At 39.4% G+C, this 27,927-nt stretch overlaps 2 protein-coding genes across 2 annotated transcripts; one reads left to right on the forward strand and one right to left on the reverse strand.

The window, feature by feature from the left end:
- The first annotated feature begins 3,417 nt into the window (after positions 1-3,417).
- Positions 3,418-4,611, forward strand: LOC110932829. Its single transcript, XM_022176085.1, has 2 exons — positions 3,418-3,547; positions 3,644-4,611. Exons 1-2 carry the CDS (start codon positions 3,418-3,420, stop codon positions 4,609-4,611), a joined length of 1,098 nt encoding a protein of 365 aa, XP_022031777.1.
- Positions 4,612-12,763: 8,152 nt separating this feature from the next.
- Positions 12,764-13,515, reverse strand: LOC110935652 (late embryogenesis abundant protein Dc3). Its single transcript, XM_022178030.2, has one exon. It carries the CDS (start codon positions 13,443-13,445, stop codon positions 12,966-12,968), a length of 480 nt encoding a protein of 159 aa, XP_022033722.1. The 5' UTR covers positions 13,446-13,515; the 3' UTR covers positions 12,764-12,965.
- Positions 13,516-27,927: the final 14,412 nt, after the last annotated feature.

Genomic DNA, 27,927 nt, shown 5'->3' on the forward strand with positions numbered 1-27,927 from the left:
TCTGGCATGGTATGATACGTTTTCACGCTGCGTATGAGAAATAAGGTCATCCAAGTTTAGGGGTCGTGGCTCTTGCCTGGACGAGCCACCGCTCTTAAACTACGTCTGCTTTATGTTTGTGATTCTGAACAATGTTTTTATGAATTAGGTTGTAACTTCCGTTGCATGTGTTGGTACTTTAAAACAATGTTGTGGTACTTTTATTTTGAAACTTAATCAATGGATGATCTTGCATGGTTATACTTTCATATAGCTTTGTTATGATTAAGCTATGGTATTAAGAAGTCACACCAAATTAACCACGCTTCCGCAAAGCCAAGGTGTGACAGCTTGGTATCAGAGCTCTGATCATAGCGAACTAGGATTCCTCCTCGAGTCTAGACTATGATCACTAGGGCTCTCACGAAAACATTTTTACTACATACCACTTAAGTCCAGATCCAAAACGTTTTTACAAACAAATGTTGAGCACATTTTATTTATTATTTTTAGGCTCAGTCATGGAGGCTGAGGCTCGGTCTTGGAGGCCGAGGCTCGATCTTAGAGATCGAGGTAGATGTTTATTATTTTTAGGCTCAGTCTTGGAGGCTGAGGCTCGGTCTTGGAGGCCGAGGCTCGATCTGAGAGATCGAGGTAGATGGCTAGTTGGACTAGGGAGAATAGGCTCAGTCTTGGAGGCTGAGGCTCGGTCATGGGGACCGAGGCTCGACCTAAGAGGTCGAGGTAGATGATAGAGCAGTCTTAGAGACGGGGAGAATTTGGAATGTCAGTCTAGGAGACTAGGAGGCTAGTGGGACTAGGAGAATTATGCGATTTCTTACTTGATAACTTATGTGATTATTTGATTGTATGATTGACTGTTGGTGCATATTTGTGCTTATGGCCTCGCCCTGCACCGGCGATTCAGACACCACTGGACCTACACCTGTAGTACCAGATGACCTAGCATCTTCAGAGCACGAGGTGCACATGTCGGACGTTTCTAGCAAGGACGAGGACGACTTCCAGCCCTTCGCACTACCTGATGGTGCTGATGAGCCCGCAGATGGCCCTCTTGTTGAGTACCTCCCTCTGGTAGTAATTCCGGCTCCTATACTGTTAGCCGTCTATCCCGCATATGACTTACTTCTCGACGCCGAGGCTGACGGCGATGTGGATCTATTTGAGGATGAGCCTATTGAGGATGAGATTCCGGATGCAGCCCTACTTCCCGCTGGCGATCTTCTGATGATCGCTGGTGCTCCTGCGGAGGACTCACCCGCACATTCACCGGTCCCAGACTCCTTTGAGTCTGTGGCATCCGCACCTTCTCACGAGGTGAGCGCACAGCACTTTGCACACGACTCGGATCCTGACCAGGCATCCTCTGCTGCACCTATTCCAAGCTTTGCATTCGAGCATGACGATATAGAGGATTATGATCCCATCTTTCCTCCGGGATTTGACCCGGATCACGACATTGAGTATATCCCGATGGACCAGCCCATGGAGGATCCCGCTGATCCAGTTGATCCCATCGACCCTGAGTTTGATTTTGAGATGGCCTTTGATGATCCCGAGCCTACCGTAGCCCCCGAGCCAGTAGCTGCTTCAGACCCCGTATTCGAGCATAACCCTATTCGTGCAGATGTACCCGTTGTGGATCCTTTGATTGATGATGTACCTATCGATGACCATCCTATTGTTGCTCCACTATTGGAGGATGAGCATGCTGTTGATGCCCATGTTGATGCCCCTCACATTGCTGATATTCCTGCTGATCCTGTTATTGCCCCTTTTCCTGACCTTGTGCCTGTACAGTTCAATCATGCGCTTCTTGCAGCCCAAGTTAATTCTCGATACGCGCACACCCGAAGTGGGTGGATAAACGATGACAATAGTTACCCACCTTTGGAGTTTCCTGTGACACTCCCTTGTTACTCCTGTTTCAGCCCCTGTTCTAGTTCCTAAGGATGCACCTTTGTTTCCCACACTCACCACTGATACTCACCACGCCGCTACATGACCAGAGCCTGTACTTGAGCTAGCTACTACACCATCGAGACAGCTCGATGTTGCACCTGCTGAACCTGCACCTTTACATGGTCACGATCCTGTCTCTTTTTAGTCTGTCAGACGTTGCACCCCTTATATCTACCTGCATAGGACAGTCCCCCCTCATTTGTGAAGAGGTTCGTTTTCCCCTTGTGAAGATCGATGCCCGTTGCGCCATCATGCCTAACACCTTCTATCAGGATATACCCGCACCTAGAAGAGATTCCCCAGGCCGCACCGCTTGCTACACTCACCACTACAACGTTCGATAAGCCAATTGGATGGTGCCTACAAACGCACTATGCTAACTATAAACCCTTACCATTTCTCGCATTATGAAAAACGCACACAGGATAAGTTGCTCCAGTAACAGCAACTGCAAGTTAAGGATAAGAGTCGCGGGACGTTGAAGCTAAGCTGACACCTCGAAAGGGCAACTTCAAATGCAAAACATTACATAACTAAAAACATGAGTTAAGTGTCTACATCACAAGACAGCATATTGTCTGAAAACTTTAAGTAAAACACCACGTCCTTCACCAACATGCCTTGATTCGCCACATACATCAGGATCCCTTTTATGCTCTTAACCTTTGATATTCCACCGTCCCCCGGGATTTTTGATAAACGTTCCTTTTACCATTAAAAGGCAAATCAGTTAACTACTTCGAGGAATATACAAGCTCGCGGAGGAATTCAAGCATGTCGACAGTTTACTACTCTCTCCTCCCCCACCTTAGTTACTAGAAATGTTGATACCTGGATAACGCAGATTGCGTTACGATTGGGTAGAGACCCCAAGATTGTGGAGATTTGTGAGGACCACGTCTGACTACGCAATTTAGATATGCTAATATACTTGTTGGGCAAGGGTAGGGAGATCCGATGGCCCTGATAATGTGATACATTTCGTAAGGCAATGAAATTGTAGCCGGAAAACGATGGAAACCAATTGTCATAAAGCATGTGCTAAAACATTATGGCCAATAATCAACAAAAGCTCAGTCACCATGTCATTGCTAAATGTGATCAGTAACGCTTATGCGCGTACTAAAATTTTGATACTACATGTTTACTTGCTATACTTTTATTCAACGAAATCCTCAAATTACGTACGAACGTTATGATTGTGATGCAATGTGCTTACCCGTATAATGAAAACCTAATCATAAGACGTAATACCAATATAATGGGAATGTGCTATGACTGAGAAACACGTGTTTGTTTGATATACGTTCGGCAAGCATGATCCCAATTACTTGCTTGATGAATTGCGTGATGTGTAATATAATGACTTAAACATGTGAGATACATGTGTTCCAAACAACTATTTATGTTCCCTGAATAGAAGAGACCTAACTAACATGAACTTCTTCCTAGAAGATGTCGCATCAAGAGATCACCCGACTGACTGAGGCAGAATGGTTAGCGCACGCCTCTCGAGTCAGAGCTCGGCACGAGGTTCTTCGCTACCAACATGGCGAAGGTGCCTCGGGGAGAGACCTACCTAACGGTAATGTTTAAGTCACTTGAGACACATTACAATACGTTGGAAAGTCCCTAAAGTGCCCTGCTAATACCTATTGTGATGATCAATTCTTGGATACAGGGTGTACCTACCAGTTTTTCCTAGAATGCAACCCTCCGAATTTCGGTGGCACGGGAGGTGCCATAGCATTTGTAAAATGGGCTGAGAATGTGGATGTCGTTGTGCGAATGAGTGGTTGCACGCCAGAGCAGCAAGTCCCATACATTTCCGGATTGCTACAAGATGGAGCTCTGTTATGGTGGGACCGTAAGGTTCGAGAGTTGGACGAGGCTGTAGCTTATGCGATGTCATGGAGCGAGCTGAAAGAGATAATGCGAAAGGAGTATTGTTCTCAGAAGGATATCCAAGGGTTGGAATTAGAGTTCAGGGAGCTACAGAAGGAAGGTCCAGATGTGGTAAAGCACGTGAAAAGGCTTTACGATTTGTCGCGAGTCATTCCGTACCTAGTGGAACCCGAGTTGAAGAGAATGGAGCAATCTATTTGGGAATTGACACCTCAGGCCTTGAGCTTGATGATGGCATCGACGCCGCCATCACCCGTGATTGCCCATGTAACAGGACTGGAGCTCACTAAGGAAGCATTTAGGTTGGTGAAACTATCGATTCCGGATGAGAAAAAGGAAACAACAATGGAGACATCTGGGAAGAACAAAAGAAAGCTTGGTAAATCTCAGGGAGGTGATCAGGCAAAAGAAAGGAGAAGGGCCAAAAAGGGAAAGATGTACCTGGGTAATCTACCTAAGTGCGAAGTATGCCAGCGCCATCATAAAGGGAAGTGCAGTAATAGGAAGTGCGACAACTGTGGAAAAAGGGGACACGACAGGGAAACGTGTTGGCAGGAGACGAAAAGAGGAAAGGAAGGTTGTAACTGCGGTGGTATGGGGCACCTTGGAAAGGATTGCCCAAGGGAGACTAACCAAGACCACGAAGAAGCATCCAACACCGGAGCTAGTAAGGCCTGCCAGGATCCAGATATGGTCACTGGTACGTTCTTTGTCAACCCAAGGTCTTGCATTCACGTTATTTGATAACGGTTCCGACCTTTGTCTCGCATCTCATGAATTTAGGAATCTACTTAGGTTAGTAGAGAGTAAGTTAGTCGACCCACTCTTACTAAGGCTAATTAATAAACGACCTCGACATAGTAACTAGGATGAACCCGCGATCAAGCAACCAAGCGGAAAATCGTTACCCGCGTCCCGGAGATGAACGACGAAGCAATCATGACTCATGAGGAAAGATACGCCTCTACAAACTACAAATTGCCTGAAGGCATGGAGGATGTTGCGTGAAGAATAGGTTGCTTCTTGGCCCATGTCGGGGACAGGAGGAGCCAAAGAACTAAGATCTTTTTATTACAAGAAAATGCCCTAAGGTCTCCACGAGGACTTCCCAGAATCTTCTCTCCTACGGCTAATCCCGTTCGCGTCAGATAAATTCCAAACGTCACACCTGCGGTCAATACCCCTTAACGACTTATATCTTCGGAAGCACAAGGATTGACGGTGAAGCTACAGAAGTTGACGAAGAAGGAAGATAACAGACCAAAAATCCCCTGTTGGGAAAACCCCATATCTGCTCGTTAAAAAGGAGGATGATGATTTTCAAGTAAACATCAGCTACCAGGAACCGAACAAGCTAACCCACCAAAATCAGCGACTCTTGCTAAAAATTTGCGGACCTCTTGTACAACTAACGATGAGAACCCGACTACTACACGACTGATCGACAATCGAACATCGTCAGAGAATATACCAGGATGAAATTGTGGGACAATGATCGTGCTTAAACATAAACAAAATACTGCTTCCTACACAATGAATAAACCAGATTCACACGAGGTGTGGAATCCAGAAAGACTAGAAGCCTTACATCTAGGAACAATATCTGTCAACTCAATCAAACATCATTAACTTGATCAACCTATCATTATAGTTAACGAACCCGAAAGTACTTAAATTTTCTTCCGTTGAAGTCTTCATTTTCACTTCTAACAAGTAGAAATTTGCATTTCTGCTCCCTTCAAGTAGTTGCATCGCGTTGTCTTCCTTCGCTGAGAGCGAATGCACGTTTGCTTCATATATTTGGTCACTTCTTCGTTTTAGTAAGAACGCATCACTTCATAACCCATGCACCATTTGCTACGCATGTGGTTTCATTTCGAATAAACGCTTCATGAATGTTCAGCTATTACATCGCCGAATCTAATTACTAGTTTGCGATTCGAATGACCTATATTTTGTCACTGTTGACTCTTTTGTTATCAAGTCAACACACTTATTGAAACCACCTGCTTGCAAGTTACATGTTTGCTATCATGTCAAGATTTCCTTGTTGACATGTACGTTTATTGTTTGGTTACGTTGAAACTAGGTTCGACTGCTTGAACTTATCCAGATCACATGTTTGATTTGAGACGCCATATGATGTATTGAGAGCATCATATTCTAATACTTTGACATAGGTTCTTTTGTTTCGAGTCGTAATAGACTTGTTTGGTCTATGACTTCATTAAATCGTTGATAGATTTTGATACCTTACAATGATACTTTCACAGAATTGCAGCTTGTGCTTCTCTAACTACTCGCTTAGTACACGGATTTAATTGGTTATTTGACAACTCGCCCTAAAACCATTTTCGTTATCACAATTAAATCACTCTCAACACACTTGCGTGCTGAGTCAAAGGTACATAAATTCATTGCATAACATGGTGTACCCCCTAACGATTCTTTCATAATCAAGCAAACGCCTTGCAGTACTCAATTTCACCTTCCGGTTTGCTTTGGTACACTTTCATCTGGTTCCAAACTCGGTGATTTTGTTCAGTCATCACTATTACGAGTCTTGTCATTACGATACCTTGTGTGTCACTACAAACTTGTAGCTGTTGCTAATCATGGCCAACCGTTCCACGCAAGATACATAAACTTTTGTTGACTTGTCATTTACACATTCCTGATGCAACTACAAATCAAAGCAAGGATACACCAGATCCATCTGTATTCATTCGGTGTATCCTCACAGTTCAAAAGGGTCAAACGCACTGAACCTTGCCACTTGGCTACTTGGGAGTTGACAGATCCCTTTACCATTTCATTTGAGTAGAAAATTACGGAATGTATATAGAGGGTGTGGATTGTTAAATATTCTTGGAACCACCAAGGGTGAGTAAGCTTTGATGCAGTTTGATGACTATCTACTTCGATGTTATATTTGCGTGACGTGACCAAAAGGAGTTAAGGTAGTACAAATTTCGAGGACGAAATTTCTTTAACGGGGGGAGAATGTGACAACCCTCACTAAACCAGGTTTCCGTACGACTTAATTAATAATAATTTACTGCTTAATTACTGTGCTTACTTGAATTTATGGATAGACTGCTACTTGACTGTTGATACTTGTACATATCTGCATCATACCTTACATACTGTCACTACATTATTTTCATGATGCACAAAAGCACAGTAGCACTATGAACGGATAACCTATTGAACATGCTGATAAAGCCAGCATCAGGCAAACACTGCCTCTAAAGGCCTGTATGAGCCAGAAATATTTTACTACACCCATAGTGTGTGTAGGGATACAAGGGTTGTAAAACTGCGTCTCTAGGAATAAGATACAATGATTGGATGTGCCTAAAACGTACTCTAAGCACAAAACACAGCACTTTATTTAACACACTAGCTTCTAGCTAACTAATAAAGTGCCAAAACATGAGGAAATATTCCTGACACTTTGCAGAACAAAATGTGTCACTAAAAGTATCATTAACGACGCTTAAAAGATTACTTAAGCACTTTAACGGATTACTATCCAACCGAACAACCGGACTATACCCGGAACATAAAAATATTGCCAGAAATATCATTAGTCTTTTCTGAGCCAGTTAGGGTCCCTGATTACCCTAACACCCGTGATATAACGCAACACTTAACTAACGGAGTTAAACCCTAAAGTTAACCTACTTAACGTAACTAAGCTCCAACTACACACTTGAAATCGAACCAAGTGACCCCCCCCCCTTGGGCCGGTTTGGTCCTCTTGTAACTAGCTAGTACACATTTGATTATTAAATTAAGTTATGTCTAATATCTAGTAGACATAACAACCATTGGATTTGGAACATGAGTTTGTCTATAAATACATGAGCTTAACACAAGAGATCTCACACCACACTTCACCAAAAATCACTCTCTCTTTCCCTCTCTTGGTTCTCGGCCGAAGACTCCCCACCACCATCCACCATTGTCGAGCTTTGATCAATCCATTCCAAGTATATACAAGCCTTACGGGTCACGTATTAGGAGCCTTGGAGCAAACGGAAGCGGAAGGACCTCATTACTTAGCTTTTATCCACCTCATTTTCGCCTAGAATCTTCCCTAGCCCCGAGCTAGAGGTATAATGTTTAAAACTCACTCTCGAACATATCTAAAGTGGTTAATATGATTTATAACGGTTAAAATGCGGAAACCCATCTTTTGGATCTTTAAAGTTTACTAAAACTTGAATTTTGTTGGATAAAAGATCATAACTTGTGTAAAAGTTGTAGTGTTTGAATATGGTGATTATTAAGGCCCGATCTACGTTGTGGTGGCTCGGATCATCGTTTAACCCGACTTTGTTAAGATCATAAATCTTGACATAAGCTTGTTTCTAATGGTACAAGGGTTAAAAGGTGAAACTCTACCACACGAAAGACATGAACTTGTGTAAAAGTAATTTTACAAGTAAAGTGGTGTTTAAACTAGCGGATCTACGTATCTGCAAGTGGTATTTTCATAGAACCAAGTGTCGAGAAAATCATGTTTTATAAAAGTCGGATGACATACTAACAAATGTGATTTTACAAACCACAAGTGTATAAACACTTGTGAAATAAGAAGTTTTCGACAAAATATCAATCTTTGAGAAAGATGACGGGAAGTTGTAAAGAATGATTTATTCTAAAAACGGGGTTTTTACAAGATTAAACTATTTCATACAAAGATCCACCAAATATAAGGGGATCTACACAATAGTTTTCGGAAAAACTACAAGTTCATGTAATAATGCGATTTACATACTAGTCGGCAAGTTTGATGTGTTGAAAACTAGTTTAATGCGTTGGAAATTGTTTGATTGAATCAAAAGGTTGTTGAAGTGATTTTTGTAAAAGAAAATGATACGCTTGAAAGCGTGGCCACCTCCAGTTACAGGGGAAACTCTGGCGAAATTTTTCTAAAATCTAACACTTAGAATTATTTACAAGTGTTAGAACTATTTTTGATATATTTTCAAATATATTTCGCCATGACTTTATTTACTAAATAATCGGAGGTGGGATTTTCACGAAACTAAACGTGATAAATATTTATTCGATAAATATATTTGTCACCACACTGTTTATGATTATTTTGTGATAATATATAAATATTATTTTTAGAGTAAAAATAATATTTACAAACGTTGACGAACCCAAAATAATGCAAACGCTTACACGACAAACATATAAGTTACAACGGTAATTACTATTACCACCCGATTACTAAAACGTAACTTACGCATTAGGCGGAAATATTCATGAACGCGTATTTTGTCAACGTATTATTTTTGGAAATATTATGTGAAGTGAAAATATAGTATTTTTGAGAAAAATATTTATATTTTGGAATGAGAAGTAAGATATATTAAGTGAGACTTAATATTATAAATTGAACGCACATGTATTAAATCCCCCATCCTTGGGAAGGAAATTAAATTACCAAGTACATACAAGGAACGGTTGTCTAACTGTTTCCCCAAAAATGTAAACTATAAAGCCAAGGCACGGCCATCCGTCTAATAAAGTTAGCACATGTAGGTCGTTGCACAGCTGTCGGACATTTGGAGTACTTGGTATAGCGACGCACTGACTGTGAGTTCATGTCCCCCTTTTCTCTTAACTGTTTTCAGTTTTCTAAACTGCGGGGGTGAAATACATGTTACTATGTTTGCGAATATTTCTTATATGGTATGGTTAGCGTGAGGAGGGTTGTTATTTAGATCATGTGAACTGGGTAGGCGGAAACTTGAGGTCATTAATCCTCAGGGTAGGACCGAGGGGCAGGAGCGATAGATCTATTTGGGTGTAGCGAGCCCAGTCCCAGGCCCAGCGTAACGGACCTCGGGATGACTTTGTACCCGGCGCATAAATCTGCTAGGTTTGAGCCTTCCTACTTGCATTTCACACATATCAATGGCCTTGCAAACCATTGGTGATCTCTTTTTCCTTATTTGCTACATACCAGGATTTTATACTTACAAAGGTTTTTACTTACTCACTATACATGAACTTGCTCAACAATTTTGTTGATTTTTCCAACTTACATGTATTTCAGGAAATTAAGGATCTGGCATGGTATGATACGTTTTCACGCTGCGTATGAGAAATAAGGTCATCCAAGTTTAGGGGTCGTGGCTCTTGCCTGGACGAGCCACCGCTCTTAAACTACGTCTGCTTTATGTTTGTGATTCTGAACAATGTTTTTATGAATTAGGTTGTAACTTCCGTTGCATGTGTTGGTACTTTAAAACAATGTTGTGGTACTTTTATTTTGAAACTTAATCAATGGATGATCTTGCATGGTTATACTTTCATATAGCTTTGTTATGATTAAGCTATGGTATTAAGAAGTCACACCAAATTAACCACGCTTCCGCAAAGCCAGGGTGTGACAAAAAGTCACCGGCAGTGTACCTTTAAGTTTTATCGCATGAAAATTCTAAATGATACTATTCAAAAAGGAAATACGATATAAATTGTTTTTTTAGTCTTTTTTGACACGGTTATTTAAATAAAAAGTTTGGACAAAAGTGCATTGGATCAACTTGACTCGTATAAGCTTATTTGTTTTTGACCGTTTCCCACTAGCACAATCTGATACCCCCACATTTCAAGCATCTTGCTGTGCATATTCTTTTGGTTTGTTTTGTTTCTCTTTTCTCTGTTAGATGACATTCTTGAACTTAGAAATAGTCATAATATTTGGGTAGCTTAAATATTATGATTTATGAACAATGACGGAATACTTGAGAATCAAGGAACGGTTCCTGCAAAGTTTTGAGATAGAATTTTTGATCTATTTTGTAGAGGTAGCACTTGTGACCTGTTTACTTATAATGGGTTGGCTCGGGTCATATTATCAAAATATATAAATTGTTAACTGAAATAAGTATTTCTGTACTCATAGCCCATTCTTTTAAACATTACCCGTTGTGACCCATTTCGACACTTCCACATTTCAGATCTGACTGTTTCTTGTTTTGTGCTGTCTTGCTTTTGTACTGTGTTTTTAAACTCAAAATTTATTAACTTTAACATGTTAATTATTTCAATTGCAATGTTGATATAGATTTGGGTAGTTTTATTGGTATTTCAGTGTGGGTTAGCCCAAAGTAGGTGCATAATGGGTCAAAATGGGTAACATTTCCATGCAAGTCAAAATGGGTCAGATCAAAGTAGGTAAATGTTTGATCAAGTACGGGTCGGGTCAAAATATAATAATCTATTAGTGCGAGGTTGTATTCACAATCAATTCTCTTTTGTCTATTTTTTGAATGTAATGACTAATGAATATGTTAAACTGTATCATAATCTGCAGCATCAAAAGCATAATTTAGGTTATGTAAAATGCTTTAAGGTGTTTTAGAATGTTTAAAAACAATAATATTGATATGAGTACATCACCAGTTTTGTCCAAGTTTTACTAGTTAGTTAGCCCTTTGACTTTAACGGTCAACATTGCCTTTTCTTTAAATGCTTTTACGGCATGTTACCATTTTTAGTTAGTTAGCCCTTTGACTTTAAAGAACTATAAATTCACTTCAATAAATTTGATAGTTTTGTATTTTGTTTTAAGTTAGTTATATCTATATAGTATAATTTTTTACTTATTTATAGCGATATCTGGTTGTTGAGACAAATCTAACCAGTGGATTGGTAAAACGCGGCCTAGTTAGGAAAAGATTACATGTCATTGACGTATAAAAATTATTTTAAGTTGTGATAGACCGGTAAAGTTCATAAAGCGTGTTGACCTTTCAAACTCTATAAGTTTCTAACTTTCTATGGCTATAAATATGCCGAGTTCAATACGGCTAGTCGGAGTTGAGTCGGGGAACTCATGGGGAAGGCAGGCCGGCCCTGGACAAAAACACAACCCCTCGATTCCGGGGAACGTTTTACACCAAATCGTGGTGAGATGACACCATAAGGAGTAACCATCGTGAGATGACACCAATCATAAGGAGTAAAGGTGAGTATGCTCAATATTCATCTCACCATTACTTAAAAAATAATAATCATTTAACATTCAACCCTTTATGTATATACCAATTTCCAACAAATTTTCACATAAAATTCTACCATTTTTATACCCAAAATTTTACCACTCTACCACCCAAATATTCACACTCTATACACTTCAATTCTATTTCTTGATCTAGTATTGTTTTTTATTGTTCTAAGTTTGATTTTATTTATGTTATGATTTTTTTTATATTTTTTAAAGTTAATTAATTAAAACAATTTTTTAAATATCTTAATTTAAAATAAATTAAAATAATTAGAGGTTTTAAGAAATATGGGAATAACATGGCAGGGATTCTTCACCGGTGTGGGAGAGAATTTGGTGTGAGAGAGAATTTGGTTGGCGTGGGAGAGAATTTGGTTGGGGGATTCTTCGCCGGCGTGAAGAGAATTTGGTTGGGGGATTCTTCGCCGGCGTAAGAGAGAATTTGGTTGGTGATATGGCGTTTGGTTGGTGATATGGCGCGAGTTAATTGGTAGTTTATGATAAAAGATTTGTAATTACTTGGTTTTTTTAAAAACTAGGTGTAGCCCTTCCCACGCCCTAACACCAACACCACCCTATGTCTCTTGCTTAGATGAGAGCCACATTTAAGACCCACCCTTCATGCCCCTCCATTTAGACGAGAGCCACATTTAACACCCACCCTTCATCCCCCTCCATGGTCTAATTGTGACATAATAATAACAGTTGGGAGACCAAAAAATACCTACTTTTTTTCTAGTTGCGCATTATTTTATAATAATTCTATCATTTTATTTTGTTTTATTAGGTGTACTTCACGATAGAAAATATACAAATGAGATATAAAAAAAAGAAAATAAATTTTAACTAGAGAAAATACAATTTATCAGCAGTATTAAATTTATTATAGCAGTGTAAATTTATTATAAAGTAGATCTGAAAACACAAAGGTGGCAAGACATACACACCACCCCTCGATCATGTTTGTTTCTAAAAGACACGATCCACAACTAAAACATGAAACAAAGAAAAACAACAAAAGACAATCAAACCACACCACTTATCAAACCACCATAACTAACATCTATGGAACCACCCTCCTGGTGGTGGTGGTAGTCTTGGTGGTCCTACCACCACCCACACCACCCTCAAACTCCTCATCCTCATCCTTTCCCCCCATCCCAAAAGTACTCTTAACCGCATCCGCAGCTCCTTGCGCCATACCCTTCACTTTCTCCCCGGTTTGTTGCATTATCCCCCCGGTTTTCTCCGTCCCGGCTTGCGCCGTTTCCTTAGTCGACTGCGCCACATCCGACGCCTTGTCTTTCGTGGCTTGGCCCATCTGGCCCATCTTGTCGCGCGCCGCTCCGGTTTTTTCGGACACGTAACTTCCGGTCTGGTCGGCTGACTCCTTGGTCTTGTCCCAAGCCGAGCCAGCCGCGCCGGAAGTCTTGTCTTTTCCTTGTTGTGCTTTGTCCTTGACGTTTCCCATCATTTGACCGGTTTTTTCTTCGGTTCGGCCTTTGACTTCTCCGGCTTTGAAGTTTTGCTCGTTTGATGCCATTGTTGAAGTGAGTTTGTTGATTGGAAATTTGAAGTGTTTTTTTTGTTTGAAGATTTGAGTATTCGAAGTTGATTTGCTTTGGTGGATATGTGCATGGAGGTGAGTACTATATAGAGTTGAAGGTGAGATGGGTGTGTGACACGTGTCTAGTAGGTTGACGCGTGTCGTGGTTACGTGGCCTTTGAGATTTTTTTAAACTTATCTTTGCAATGTTATCAGTGTCTACGGTTCTGCGAATATGTTCCATATATTACTTTCTTATTATTATTTTATTATATCTATCTATATCTATATATTATAGATAATAGAAATAGAATTCAAACAGTATCTAATTCTGTAGGAAAAGTATAAAATACAATACGGTTTAACGAATGTGCGTGATTATGTGTATAACGTGCGTGATTAATATTTCATCATGCGTGATTAATGTTTTCCAACATGCGTGATTTGGGTTTTTTAGTTTATAACGTGCGTGATTTTCAAATGAACATGCGTAATTATCTGTTGTACGTGTTAAGCCGTATTGTACGTTAACTGGTCTCTAGTTCTATATCGAATCTTTGATGTTTTCTTAAAAGAATAATAACTAATTTTGCTATTTATGTATTCCACAAATGCAAACTTGTCCTGGCTAAGAGCATTTAAAATTTAAAAGTGATTTATTTTTCAAGGTCCATTCTAACACTGGTAAAGGTTAAAAATTTTCATTGGGGGTCGGAAGTTACCGGACCTAAAAATTCGATAAGTAAAAAAAATTTTATACAATCAGGGAGTCAAAAACGTATATTCTTAAAAAATTCTATACAAAACGTACATACATAACACTACTGAGCGAAAAGTTCGAGAGGTCAGACCCTCCTCTAGACCCCTTAAAAGTTGTGCCCCTACATTCTAAGGTTATAAGTCTATAAATACTTATACTTCAACAATATTTGTAACACAATAACGCTTAAAAACAGAAAAAGATCGACTCGATCAATTTTTATTTTGGTTATATTTAATTTCTAAATCTTATGAACACCATAATATGTGCACAACCAAGCCATGTTATAACTTATAGTTGCATTTTTAACCATGAAATGTAAATAGTCAACGAATCATATTACACCCAAAACCACCAAATCATGATCCCCTAATTCTCATGAACGCATGCATCATATTTATACACCATTTGTTGCTCACTCCATTTATTGGGCTTCTTCCCTTTTAACATCGTAAATTTATAGTTATACTTGTTAAAAACATTGCCTTTTAAATAGTGAAATAACGACAATGGCCGGCATCAAGTGACGAATTCAAGAACTTTTCTGATAGATTCATGTTTGTAAATTATCACTAATTTTATTTCACACCATACAAGGTTCTCACTATATTTTTCATTTTTTTCCAAACCGAGTGGGTTTATGCGAACCCACAAAATAGGTCTAGTTCCGCTACTGCCGGCATCCAACTTAAACAAGACGCTCAGCTAAACACCGAGGGCCAAACAACCACGGATCAATCTGTTGGTCCCTTTGGCAGGATCTGATCAACGGAAACTTAGATGAATCGGATTTGATCAATGCGCGGAATTCATTGAATCAAACTACAGATATACGATAAGAAATTCAACTCTGAAATGTTGTCTGGTCTGTCATTTATCGAATATGAAAATACACAAGTGCCTTTGAAAGCTCAGAATGACATGAGTTCTCTAGAGAGTCAAAATAGCAAAAGTTACAAATGAGCTGTTCGGACAGCTATTTATAGGCAGCAGTATCAGGATAGGATGAGTGCTGGCTGATCGACTAGGCTAGCCGATTGGCTGACATTGATGTCCGATCGGACACCCTGTCCGATCGGTTGGGCTATCCGATCGGCTGGGCTAGCCGATTGGTTGGCATAGTCAACATAAGTCAGCACTTAACACTAACGCGCCATATCCTGACCTGCTAGACTAACTAACATACATACATACAAAAATTGTTCACAGACATTACAAAATATGACTACATACTGACGGAAACTACAGACGTTTACACTAACAGACTCCCCCTCGGATGTAGTTGTAGTTCCTTCCAGCATAGTCTTCATTTCTTCATGTTTCGTCTTCGCTCTTTAGCTTTTTGTCTCCTCTTTTCTTCTCTTTCTTCTAACATTCTTCGTCTTTTGTGTCTACCTTCTGTCATCCACCATTTCCTATACTCTGGGTCACCATCACGCTTTCGATCCCATTTAGGAATCTTGCTTTCATCTGATTCGATTGGCGCCTGATCTGTAGGTGGTACGATCCCCATTCTTCGTTTTCCCAACTCAGCAGCTCTTTTTGCTATCTCTTTAGATCTTTGACTACGCTTGTATCTTTTCAAGAATTCATCAATTTCAATGTTTCTCCATTTAGTCTTCCAATATCTACCAGAATTGCTGTCTTGAGCGAAGCAAACATCCACAATCGCTTGATATTGCATCGCTTGAGCTTTGTCTCTTTTTCATAAACAATCTTGTTAAGGAACAAGCAATCAATGTCTTTCTTTGAGCAATTAACAAGCCACATTGGATCCAAAATGCTGATTCTTCGAGATTTTCCCGTAGACTTGTCATAAAGAGAGATAACTGCCTCAGCCGTTGTTTCGTTGTATTACCAACCTTGAAACAGATCATGGAAATCTTGCTCGATGGCTCTGAGAGGCATGTTCTTCAAGCACTTAGGCGGCTTTACATCCAGAGTTATATCTTTCTTTCCATTTTCCAAATATGTGACAATCTGCTTTGGATATTGTGGCTTCCAATCAGGATAGCCATTCTTTGCCTGCCATTTGATGTAGTTCCACAAATCTTGATCATGTTGTCTAACTTCAGGACCATAGTAGAACTGCTTGATATTCTTTGTTTTTACCAACTCATCCACATCCTACCACGGTAAGGAACTGATATCAGATAAAAACTCGAAGTATTGAACTCCCTCTTCTATTCTGATGGCATACACTTTAAGATCTTCAAGATATCCCCATGATAGAATATCTCCCCATGATAGATTTTTGTTGTGAGTAAAGTACTGGAGAGCTCTGAGAGTTTTTCTTTCTTTGGGCATAACTTTAAACCATTTATTTCTTTCGCTCTTCAGCAAGAATTTCTCTCGGAATAGTTTCAGGAACGCCTTCAGTGGAGATCTTTTGTCGCGCCCCCGACCCACCCTGGACGGAATCGGGAGCCGCGAGCAGTCCAGTGGTACCCGTAGTATATGATTTATGCGGCAGCGGAAGTCTTTTATTACAGGATCTTTTCACCGTAAAAATTGCTCGTTTAATATATTACGCAAAGTTTTTAGGGATAAATTCCCATAATTTACAATACGTTGATTTCACTCAGAAATCATTATTTGTCAAGACATGTTTTATTTATTTATTTACAATGAGCCACTTCTCTGAGCTTGTAGTGCTTTACTGCACTTTTCCTGGATCACACAGATCACCTGAAACATGTTTGAAAAAGGTTTTGTCAGCGGGGAAATACTGAGTGAATCATTCCGTTTTTCTAAAACCACCCGTTAGTTATAATTTACAGTATTAAGGGGAATTACAATGTTTCTGATATCAAACCAACTACCCACAGTATTTGTCACTCGACCAACCATTGGCTAGCCCATTTGTCCAATGGTGTCTGTGACTGTGGTCAGATCACCCCTTGGCCACCCGTTCGTCCAAGTGTGACGGGAAATAAGTAATGTATACAAAACCCCACATACCGGCTGTAATATGGTGATTACATAGACTTAATCCCTGTAATTATAACCTTTGAAAATAACTTGGAGTTTTGTAAAACAGTTGATAAAAAGAGAATGACTCACATTGCAGATTAACGAGCAATAGATATAAGCCTACTGATTAGCCTTGATTAAACCTAGTTTAACACAATGCACACACAGGCAGGTTAGTAACTAATACAGCAGTTACGTCAATTCACGAGATTAAACCCTCACAACGATTAATCAGTGCAATACTCGATAATTCAGTCGGATTCACAACGAATAACAGAGCATAGTCCAAATTCGAACAGCACTCTAATATTCAAGTCAAAATCCCGACGAATAATCAAAGTACAAGCTCAATTGAGCAGCACCCGGATTATTGTTGGATAGTTATAATCGATCGGACGTTGAATCGTAATAGCGATCGAGTTATTACCCTGATTGTGGCAGCACCTCGTGATCGTGTGTGTGTGTTGTGAACTGTAATCGATCTAACTCGACGTACAGACAGCGATTCTACGTCGCTTTTGTTTCAACAGTTAAGTGCCAAGGTCGGCTATTTATAGCCAGAAATTCGACTTGCTTACGGACCGTATGCCTAACCTCTTACGGTCCGCAAGGGAACCTGGTCTGCTTACGGTCCGTAAGGACTAACCTTTACGGTCCGTAAAGGGTGCAGCCTACTTCCTAGCCTAGCTGAGTTCGGTTGTAGCCTTGGTGAATCAAAAATTTCAACCAATCAGCATCTAGCAACGACTTAAATTAGATAATTATCAATTAGGGTTTGCCCCCCTCGAGTTTTAGGGGCCCTGATCCTGATTCCGATTGTTCCGGAAATTTCAGGGTTTATGCCAAATTATTTGGGTGTCTTAATTAGGGTTTTCTTATTGGATAATTATTATCCTAATTACGGGTTTTAGTGACAGTTGTTACATCCTCCCCACCTTAAGAAAAATCTCGTCCTCGAGATTTATTGGAAGAGATGAGGATACTTTCGCTTCATTTCTGATTCCAGCTCCCAAGTGTATTCTAGTCCTCTCCTTGAATTCCACTTGACTTTGACCAATACCAGTCGTTTATGCTTGAGGAATTTGACTTTTCGATCTTCGATTTCTAATGGTTTCTCTATGAATTTTAGTTTTTCGTTTACTTCTACATCTTGAAGAGGGACTACCAGGGATTCGTCTGATAAACATTTCTTGAGATTGGATATATGAAATACATCATGTACTCCAGCTAATTCTTCTGGTAATTGTAAACGATAAGCTACTGGTCCTATTCGTTGAATCACGGGGAATGGTCCAACGTACCTTGGACTTAGCTTTCCTTTCTTACCGAATCGTACTACTCCTTTCCAAGGAGAGACTTTTAAAAGTACTTTATCTCCTACTTGGAATTCTAAAGGCTTACGACGATTGTCTGCATAGCTCTTCTGACGATCTCTAGCCGTTTTCAGTCTTTCCTTGATCTGAGTTATCTTATCAGTAGTTTCTTGTACAATTTCAGGACCTGATAATTGAATTTCTCCGATTTCTGCCCAACATACTGGAGTTCTGCACTTACGTCCGTACAGTGCTTCGAATGGTGCAGCTTTGATGCTTGAATGATAACTATTGTTATAGGAGAATTCAATTAATGGCAAATGGCTATCCCAATTACCACCAAAGTCAATTACACATGCTCGGAGCATGTCTTCTAGAGTTTGTATTGTCCTTTCACTCTGTCTGTCTGTTTGTGGATGATAAGCAGTACTTAGATTTAGTCGAGTTCCCATTGCTTTCTGAAAACTTTTCCAAAAATGAGAAGTAAATCGACTATCTCTATCCGATACAATGGAGAGCGGGACTCCGTGTAAAGATACCACTTCGTCCACGTACAGCTGCGCTAATCTTTCCATGCTAAAGGTTTCTTTCATTGGTAGGAAATGAGCCGATTTGGTTAATCGATCGACAATTACCCAAATAGCATCATTACCTTTTCTGGTTCTGGGTAACTTAGTAACAAAATCCATTGTTATGAGTTCCCATTTCCATACAGGCATTTCTAACTGTTGTAGTAATCCTGAGGGTTTCTGGTGTTCAGCCTTAACTTGTGAACAAGTTAAACACTTAGATACGTATTCGGCTATATCCTTTTTCATTCCTATCCACCAGAAATTATTCCTTAAATCTTGGTACATTTTATTGTTTCCTGGGTGCATGGTATACCTAGATTTATGAGCTTCTTCTAAAATCTTATTTCTTAACTCTCCTCGCTTAGGTACCCAAATTCGTTTCTTATGGAATTTCCAAATTCCATCATTTCCTTGTTCTAGTTCTTTTAGGTAACCTTTCATTCCTTCAGTATCATCTTTGATTGCTGTAACAACCGTCAATAAAACTGGTAATCAGAATAATAATTATCCAATAAGAAAACCCTAATTAAGACACCCAAGTAATTTGGCATAAACCCTGAAATTTCCGGAACAATCGGAATCAGGATCAGGGCCCCTAAAACTCAAGGGGGGCAAACCCTAATTGATAATTATCTAATTTAATTCGTTGCTAGATGCTGATTGGTTGAAATTTTTGATTCACTAAGGCTATAACCGAACTCAGCTAGGCTAGGAAGTAGGCTGCACCCTTTACGGACCGTAAAGGTTGGTCCTTACGGACCGTAAGCAGACCAGGTTCCCTTACGGACCGTAAGGGGTTAGGCATACGGTCCGTAAGCCAGTCGAAATTCTAGCTATAAATAGCCGACCTTGGCACTAAAACTGTGAACTTAAAACGACACACAAACTCTCTGTGTACGTCGATTAAGAACTGTTATACCACAATTACACACACACGATCACGAGGTGCTGCCGCAATCAGGGTAATAACTCGATCGCTATTACGATTCAACGTCCGATCGATTATAACTATTCAACGATAGTCCGGGTGCTGCTCAATTGAGATTGTACTTTGATTATTAGTCGTGATTTCGACTTGAATATTAGAGTGTTGTTCGAATTCGGACTATGCTCTGTTATTCGTTGTGAATCCGATTGAATTATCGAGTATTGCACTGATTAATCGTTGTGAGGGTTTAATCTCGTGAATTGACGTAACTGCTGTATTAGTTACTAACTTGCCTGTGTGTGCATTGTGTTAAACTAGGTTTAATCAAGGCTAATCAGTAGGCTTATATCTATTGCTCGTTAATCTGCAATGTGAGTCATTCTTCTTTTAAACTGTTTTCTCACAGTTTGTGAGTAAGTTTACAAAACTCCAAGTTATTTTCAAAGGTTATAATTACAGGGATTAAGTCTATGTAATCACCATATTACAGCCGGTATGTGGGGTTTTGTATACATTACTTATTTCCCGTCACACTTGGGCAAACGGGTGGCCAAGGGGTGATCTGACCACAGTCACAGACACCATTGGACAAATGGGCTAGCCAATGGTTGGTCGAGTGACAAATACTGTGGGTAGTTGGTTTGATATCAGAAACATTGTAATTCCCCTTAATACTGTAATTTATAACTAACGGGTCATTTTAGAAAACAGAATGATTCACTCAGTATTTCCCCGCTGACAAAACCTTTTTCAAACATGTTTCAGGTGATCTGTGTGATCCAGGAAAAGTGCAGTAAAGCACTACAAGCTCAGAGAAGTGGCTCATTGTGAATAAATAAATAAAACATGTTTTGGCAAATAATGATTTCTGTGTGAAATCAACGTATTGTAAATTATGGGAATTTATCCCTAACAACTTTGTGTAATATATTAAACGAGAAATTTTTACGGTGAAAAGATCCTGTAATAAAAGACTTCCGCTGCCGCATAAATCAGATACCACGGGTACCACTGGACTGCTCGCGGCTCCCGATTCCGTCTAGGGTGGGTCGGGGGTCGCGACAGAAGGTGGTATCAGAGCTAATAATTAATAACTATTGAGCCACTGATCGAGCCACTGATTTAAGCCTATTACGGAATTAAGTATTTGACAAAATACTTAATCTTACTAGTTATCATTCTGTGATTATTTGTTGTATTAACTGACTATTTGTTAGTTACAGTATGGGTAAACAAAAGCTGTCTGCTATCTATCACAAATTAGATATTGCATCTTCTTCTAAAAACCCAGTAAACCTAGAAGAAGGAATCTTTGTCCGCAAGGCAAACTATGAGAATCCTCTTTCCCCAGAGAAAAGGGATTCGATACTTAAAAAGAGTCAGCAGAAAAAGAAACCCCGAACCAAGAGAGTTAGGTTTAACCCAGAAGTCCAAGAATTAGGTAATAGTACACCTTGGGAAGATAAAATAGACAAGAAATGGGCAAATCTCTATATGCTAGTTACTGTAGCAGAAAATGCCAACCTCTAAATATCCGATAAGTTGGGTCTAGTAAGGGAAATCACAATCCAGTAAATAAATAAAATCCTAGTGTGTTTATTTCTGTTGTCCTTTGTATAAATTAGTATGCAATAAAACTTCAGTGTTTGTTTGTTAAACTTGTCCCAAAGTTTTAACATTACATTCTTGTATTTTGCATATATACTATACAGCATGAATGAGATACCGGAAGCATTCCAGAATCTCAACTTATATCCAGTGCCTATCGAAGTCTCTTACGACTTTACTGGTTACATTGCTGACATAGAAGAACCTGTGGAATTCAAAGCTCCACCGCTGGAAAAAGCCAAACCTAAAAAGAAAAGAAGATACGTAGGGTGGAGGAAAGTACGCCGTAGGAAACCAGCCACTAGAAGACTTCCTAAAATAGAAAATCCTGTGAGCATGAATAAGGGAAAGGAAATAGAAACTGGAGAAAGTTCGAAACCACCAGAAAAGGAAATAGGAATAGATCTTAAGCAAAAGGGAATAGAAATTGGCGAAAGCTCTAAACAGTCTGAGGAAATCACGTTCCAGGACGAAATAGATCGCCTACTGGATAATTGTGATGTTCTAGAGCCTATCAACGATAATCTCTTCTCTTACCCGGCTACAGCCCCATTCCCACTAAACCTAGGACCAGCTATTCCAGACCCACTAGTTCACACCAGACTATTAGGCCAAATGGAGGAATGGTGGACTAATGACTGGCAATTCCAAAATATAGTTAATAGTCCCTATAGTTTTCTCCCACAGTTTGACCCAGAACCTATCCCTAATCCTCCCATGAGTAATGAAAACCTAGCTGAACTTCGTCAGTTCGGTGAAGAACTGATAGGTACAGGTAATAGGATCAGGGAAATGGGGGAGCAACTATCTTGGAAGTACGACGAGAGGGAGCGTCGTTACCGAAACTGCCAGTGAACCAAAAGATAGGAAGGGCTGGAAAAAGTTTGTCTGTATTATAATTAATATAGTAAAACTGATTCTGTAAAATGGGCAATAAAACTTTGTAAGATATGGTGTGTACGGAGGCAGATACAATATACAATAACAAAATGAAAGTCGAGAAATCGACAATTTTGGTTATGTTTGTATGTTGTAGTAATTTATGTGTTTATCTGTGCTAAATTTGTTAGTAATAAGTTAGACACTAATAAATTTCTACTAATTAGCAGATGGAAAACGCTAACAATGAACCAATTAATGAAGTAAATCAATCTGAGCAAGAACCGGAAGATCAATATATAACCCGACAAGATATTGAGCACTTTATCGCCCAAGGAATAGCCCATGCTATTCCAGAAATTGTGGCTGCTGTTCAGAAACCTGCCGAACCACAATTAATTCCTAGTAAACGTATTCCAGAAGATAACGGCAGTAACAGCATAAATGGAGGCGGCAATCATGACAATCATGATCCGCAACAGGCCCCACTCCCTAAGAGAATGAAAGTTGCAACGCCTGGTTGCACTTACAAAGAGTTTCTTGCTTGCAAACCTATTGAATTTGCAGGTAACGAAGGGGCAACTGCAACACTGCGTTGGTTAGAGAAAACCGAAGCAGTGATTGCAATAAGCAAATGTGCCGAAGAGGATCAAGTGATGTATGCATCAAATCTGTTCAAAGAAGGAGCACTAGAATGGTGGAACACGGTCCTCCAGGCAAAAGGAAGAAGGATAGCCTATGCCATGAGTTGGGAAGAATTTAAGAATCTGGTAGAAAGAAAATTCTGTCCCGAATATGAAAAAGATCAAATGGCAAACAAATTCCTAAGTCACCGCATGACAGGGGTAGATTGTCGGGGCTATACTTCGACATTCTTTGAATACGCAAGGGTGGTGCCAACACTGCTTCGCCAGAACCGGTACTTATTTCCCGTTACATCTGGGGGTTAATTAGTGAAATCCGAAACATCGTTAAAGCTGCGAGACCTCGTACCATTAACGATGCGGTAGAATTAGCTAACACCCTAACGGATGAATTGGTGCGCACAAGAGAAGAAGACCGGAAGAAGGAAATAGCTCAGAAGATTACCCAAGGATTTCGTATGGGTAATATCAAGAAAAGAGGAACAGGGCAATCCTCATCACCTCCTTTCTGCAGAAATTGCAAAAAGAAGCATTATGGACAATGCAATATAGTTTACAATTTTTGCAAGGCAAAAGGACATCGTGAGGAAGACTGCAGGAAGAAAACAAGAATTTGTTATAACTGCAGAGAAAGGGGACATTTTCAATCCGAATGTCCTAAGCTAACTAAACCAGTAGACAACAAAGCTAAACCCGCTGAAGGAGCAACCAAGAAGAATGTACGCGCATTCCAGCTGACCACTCAAGAAGCCGAACTCATTCCAGATGTGATAGCCGGTACGTTCCTAGTACATGACGTATTTGCAAAAGTATTATTTGACTCTGGTGCGAACCAAAGTTTTATTAATACTTCATTTTGTCAAGCTCTTAAGTTACCTTTAACCACTCTTAGGCAAATTTTCACAGTCGAAACCCCAGAAGGAAATTCTGTGAAAATAGATAAAATCTGGCAAGAAAGGAAAAATAGAACTATTAGGCCATAAATTTTCTGCAAATCTGTTACCAATGAATTTAGCCGGATTCGATGTAGTATTAGGAATGGATTGGTTAATAGCCAACCATGCACGAATCCTATGTGATAAAAATGCAGTAGAAATTCAAACCCCTTCAGGAGAGGTAATTATAATTACTGGAAATAAATCTCGAAAGCCACTGAAATTTATCTCAGTAATGAAATTGGCAAGCTATTCGAGAAAGCAGGAAATGGTGTATATGATTTCAGTAAGCATTAACACTAAAGATAAGGAACTTCAGGATATTCCAATAGTCTCAGAATACCCAGACGTTTTTCCAGAAGAATTACCTGGATTACCACCTGATAGAGAAGTAGAATTTAGAATTCATTTAATTCCAGGTACTGCACCAATAGCCAAAGCACCATATAGATTAGCACCTACCGAAATGCTAGAATTGAAAAAGCAATTAGATGAATTATTAAGCAAAGGATTCATACAACCGAGTTCATCCCCTTGGGGTGCACCAGTATTGTTTGTGAAAAAGAAAGATGGATCGATGAGAATGTGTATCGATTATAGAGAATTGAATAAGGTTACGATTAAGAATCGATACCCATTACCTAGGATTGATGATCTTTTTGATCAATTGCAAGGAGTTAGGTATTTCTCTAAGATAGATTTAAGATCTGGATATCATCAGCTGAAAGTACAAGAAGAAGACATACCTAAAACTGCCTTCAGAACTAGGTATGGTCATTATGAGTTTACAGTCATGCCCTTTGGATTAACGAATGCCCCAGCAGCATTCATGGACATGATGAATCGAATCTGTAAACCATACTTGGATAAATTTGTGATCGTTTTCATCGACGACATACTTATTTATTCCAAAAGCCAAAAAGAACATTGTGAACACTTACACGTTCTCTTAACTTTGTTAAGAAAAGAAAGGCTTTATGCCAAATTCTCAAAATGTGAATTTTGGCTACAAGAAGTACAATTCTTAGGTCATGTGGTAAATCATGAAGGTATCCATGTAGATCCTGCTAAGATAGAAGCAATTACAAAATGGAAAGTCCCCCAAACAGCTATGGAGATAAGAAGTTTTCTAGGCTTAGCTGGATACTATAGACGATTTATCAAAGATTTTTCTAAGATAGCCGTACCTTTAACTAAGTTAACCTGTAAAGCCGCTAAGTTTGAATGGGGACCTAGACAAGAAAAAGCTTTTAAGATTTTAAAGCATAGATTGACGAATGCACCAATCTTAGCTTTACCCGAAGGAACAGAAGACTTTGAAGTATATTGTGATGCTTCAAAATTAGGCTATGGATGTGTGTTAATGCAACGCAAAAAGGTAATTGCGTATGCTTCTAGACAATTGAAAAAGCACGAAGAGAATTATACGACTCATGATCTAGAACTAGGAGCCATAATTTTTGCCCTTAAGATATGGAGACATTATCTGTATGGAAGTAAGTTTACTGTTTATACAGATCATAAGAGTTTAAGATATATATTTGGGCAAAAAGAGTTAAACATGAGGCAAAGAAGATGGATGGAGATGCTAAGCGATTACGACTGTGATATCCAATATCACGAAGGAAAGGCAAATGTAGTTGCAGATGCCTTAAGTCGCAAGTACCATGAGAAACAGAAACGAATCCGTGCTCTGAGGTTAAACTACAAGTAGATTTAATGGCACAAATCAAAGAAGTTCAGAAAACAGCAATCAAAGATGATGCTGAAGGAATGAAAGGCTACCTAAAAGAACTAGAACAAGAAAATGATGGAATTTGGAAATTTCATAAGAAACGAATTTGGGTACCTAAGCAAGGAGAGTTAAGAAATAAGATTTTAGAAGAAGCTCATAAATCTAGGTATACCATGCACCCAGGAAATAATAAGATGTACCAAGATTTAAGGAATAATTTCTGGTGGATAGGAATGAAAAAGGATATAGCCGAATACGTATCCAAGTGTTTAACTTGTTCACAAGTTAAAGACGAACATCAGAAACCTTCAGGACTACTCCAACAGTTAGAAATGCCTGTATGGAAATGGGAACTCATAACAATGGATTTTGTTACTAAGTTACCCAGAACCAGAAAAGGTAATGATGCTATTTGGGTAATTGTCGATCGATTAACCAAATCAGCTCATTTTCTACCAATGAAAGAAACCTTTAGCATGGAAAGGTTAGCACAACTGTACGTGGACGAAGTAGTATCCCTACATGGAGTCCGCTCTCCATTGTATCGGATAGAGATAGTCGATTTACTTCTCATTTTTGGAAAAGTTTTCAGAAAGCAATGGGAACTCGACTAAATCTAAGTACTGCTTATCATCCACAAACAGACGGACAGAGTGAAAGGACAATACAAACTCTAGAAGACATGCTCCGAGCATGTGTAATTGACTTTGGTGGTAATTGGGATAGCCATTTGCCATTAATTGAATTCTCCTATAACAATAGTTATCATTCAAGCATCGAAGCTGCACCATTCGAAGCACTGTACGGACGTAAGTGCAGAACTCCAGTATGTTGGGCAGAAATCGGAGAAAGTCAATTATCAGGTCCTGAAATTATACAAGAAACTACTGACAAGATAACTCAGATCAAGGAAAGACTGAAAATGGCTCGAGACCGTCAGAAGAGCTATGTAGACAATCGTCGTAAGCCTTTAGAATTTCAAGTAGGAGATAAAGTACTTTTAAAAGTTTCTCCTTGGAAAGGAGTAGTACGATTCCATAAGAAAGGAAAGCTAAGTCCAAGGTACGTTGGACCATTCCCTGTGATTCAACGAATAGGACCAGTAGCTTATCGTTTACAATTACCAGAAGAATTAGCTGGAGTACATGATGTATTTCATGTATCCAATCTCAAGAAATGTTTATCAGACGAATCCCTGGTAGTCCCTCTTCAAGATGTAGAAGTAAACGAAAAACTAAAATTCATAGAGAAACCATTAGAAATCGAAGATCGAAAAGTCAAATTCCTCAAGCATAAACGACTGGTATTAGTCAAAGTTAAGTGGAATTCAAAGAGAGGACCAGAATACACTTGGGAGCTAGAATCAGAAATGAAGCGAAAATATCCTCATCTCTTCCAATAAATCTCGAGGACGAGATTTTTCTTAAGGTGGGGAGGATGTAACAACCGTCAATAAAACTGGTAATTAGAATAATAATTATCCAATAAGAAAACCCTAATTAAGACACCCAAGTAATTTGGCATAAACCCTGAAATTTCCGGAACAATCGGAATCAGGATCAGGGCCCCTAAAACTCAAGGGGGGCAAACCCTAATTGATAATTATCTAATTTAATTCGTTGCTAGATGCTGATTGGTTGAAATTTTTGATTCACTAAGGCTATAACCGAACTCAGCTAGGCTAGGAAGTAGGCTGCACCCTTTACGGACCGTAAAGGTTGGTCCTTACGGACCGTAAGCAGACCAGGTTCCCTTACGGACCGTAAGGGGTTAGGCATACGGTCCGTAAGCCAGTCGAAATTCTAGCTATAAATAGCCGACCTTGGCATTAAAACTGTGAACTTAAAACGACACACAAACTCTCTGTGTACGTCGATTAAGAACTGTTATACCACAATTACACACACGCGATCACGAGGTGCTGCCGCAATCAGGGTAATAACTCGATCGCTATTACGATTCAACGTCCGATCGATTATAACTATCCAACGATAGTCCGGGTGCTGCTCAATTGAGCTTGTACTTTGATTATTCGTCGTGATTTCGACTTGAATATTAGAGTGCTGTTCGAATTCGGACTATGCTCTGTTATTCGTTGTGAATCTGATTGAATTATCGAGTATTGCACTGAT

Source organism: Helianthus annuus, chromosome 4 (assembly GCF_002127325.2).
Source record: "Helianthus annuus cultivar XRQ/B chromosome 4, HanXRQr2.0-SUNRISE, whole genome shotgun sequence".
Lineage (NCBI taxonomy): Eukaryota > Viridiplantae > Streptophyta > Magnoliopsida > Asterales > Asteraceae > Helianthus > Helianthus annuus.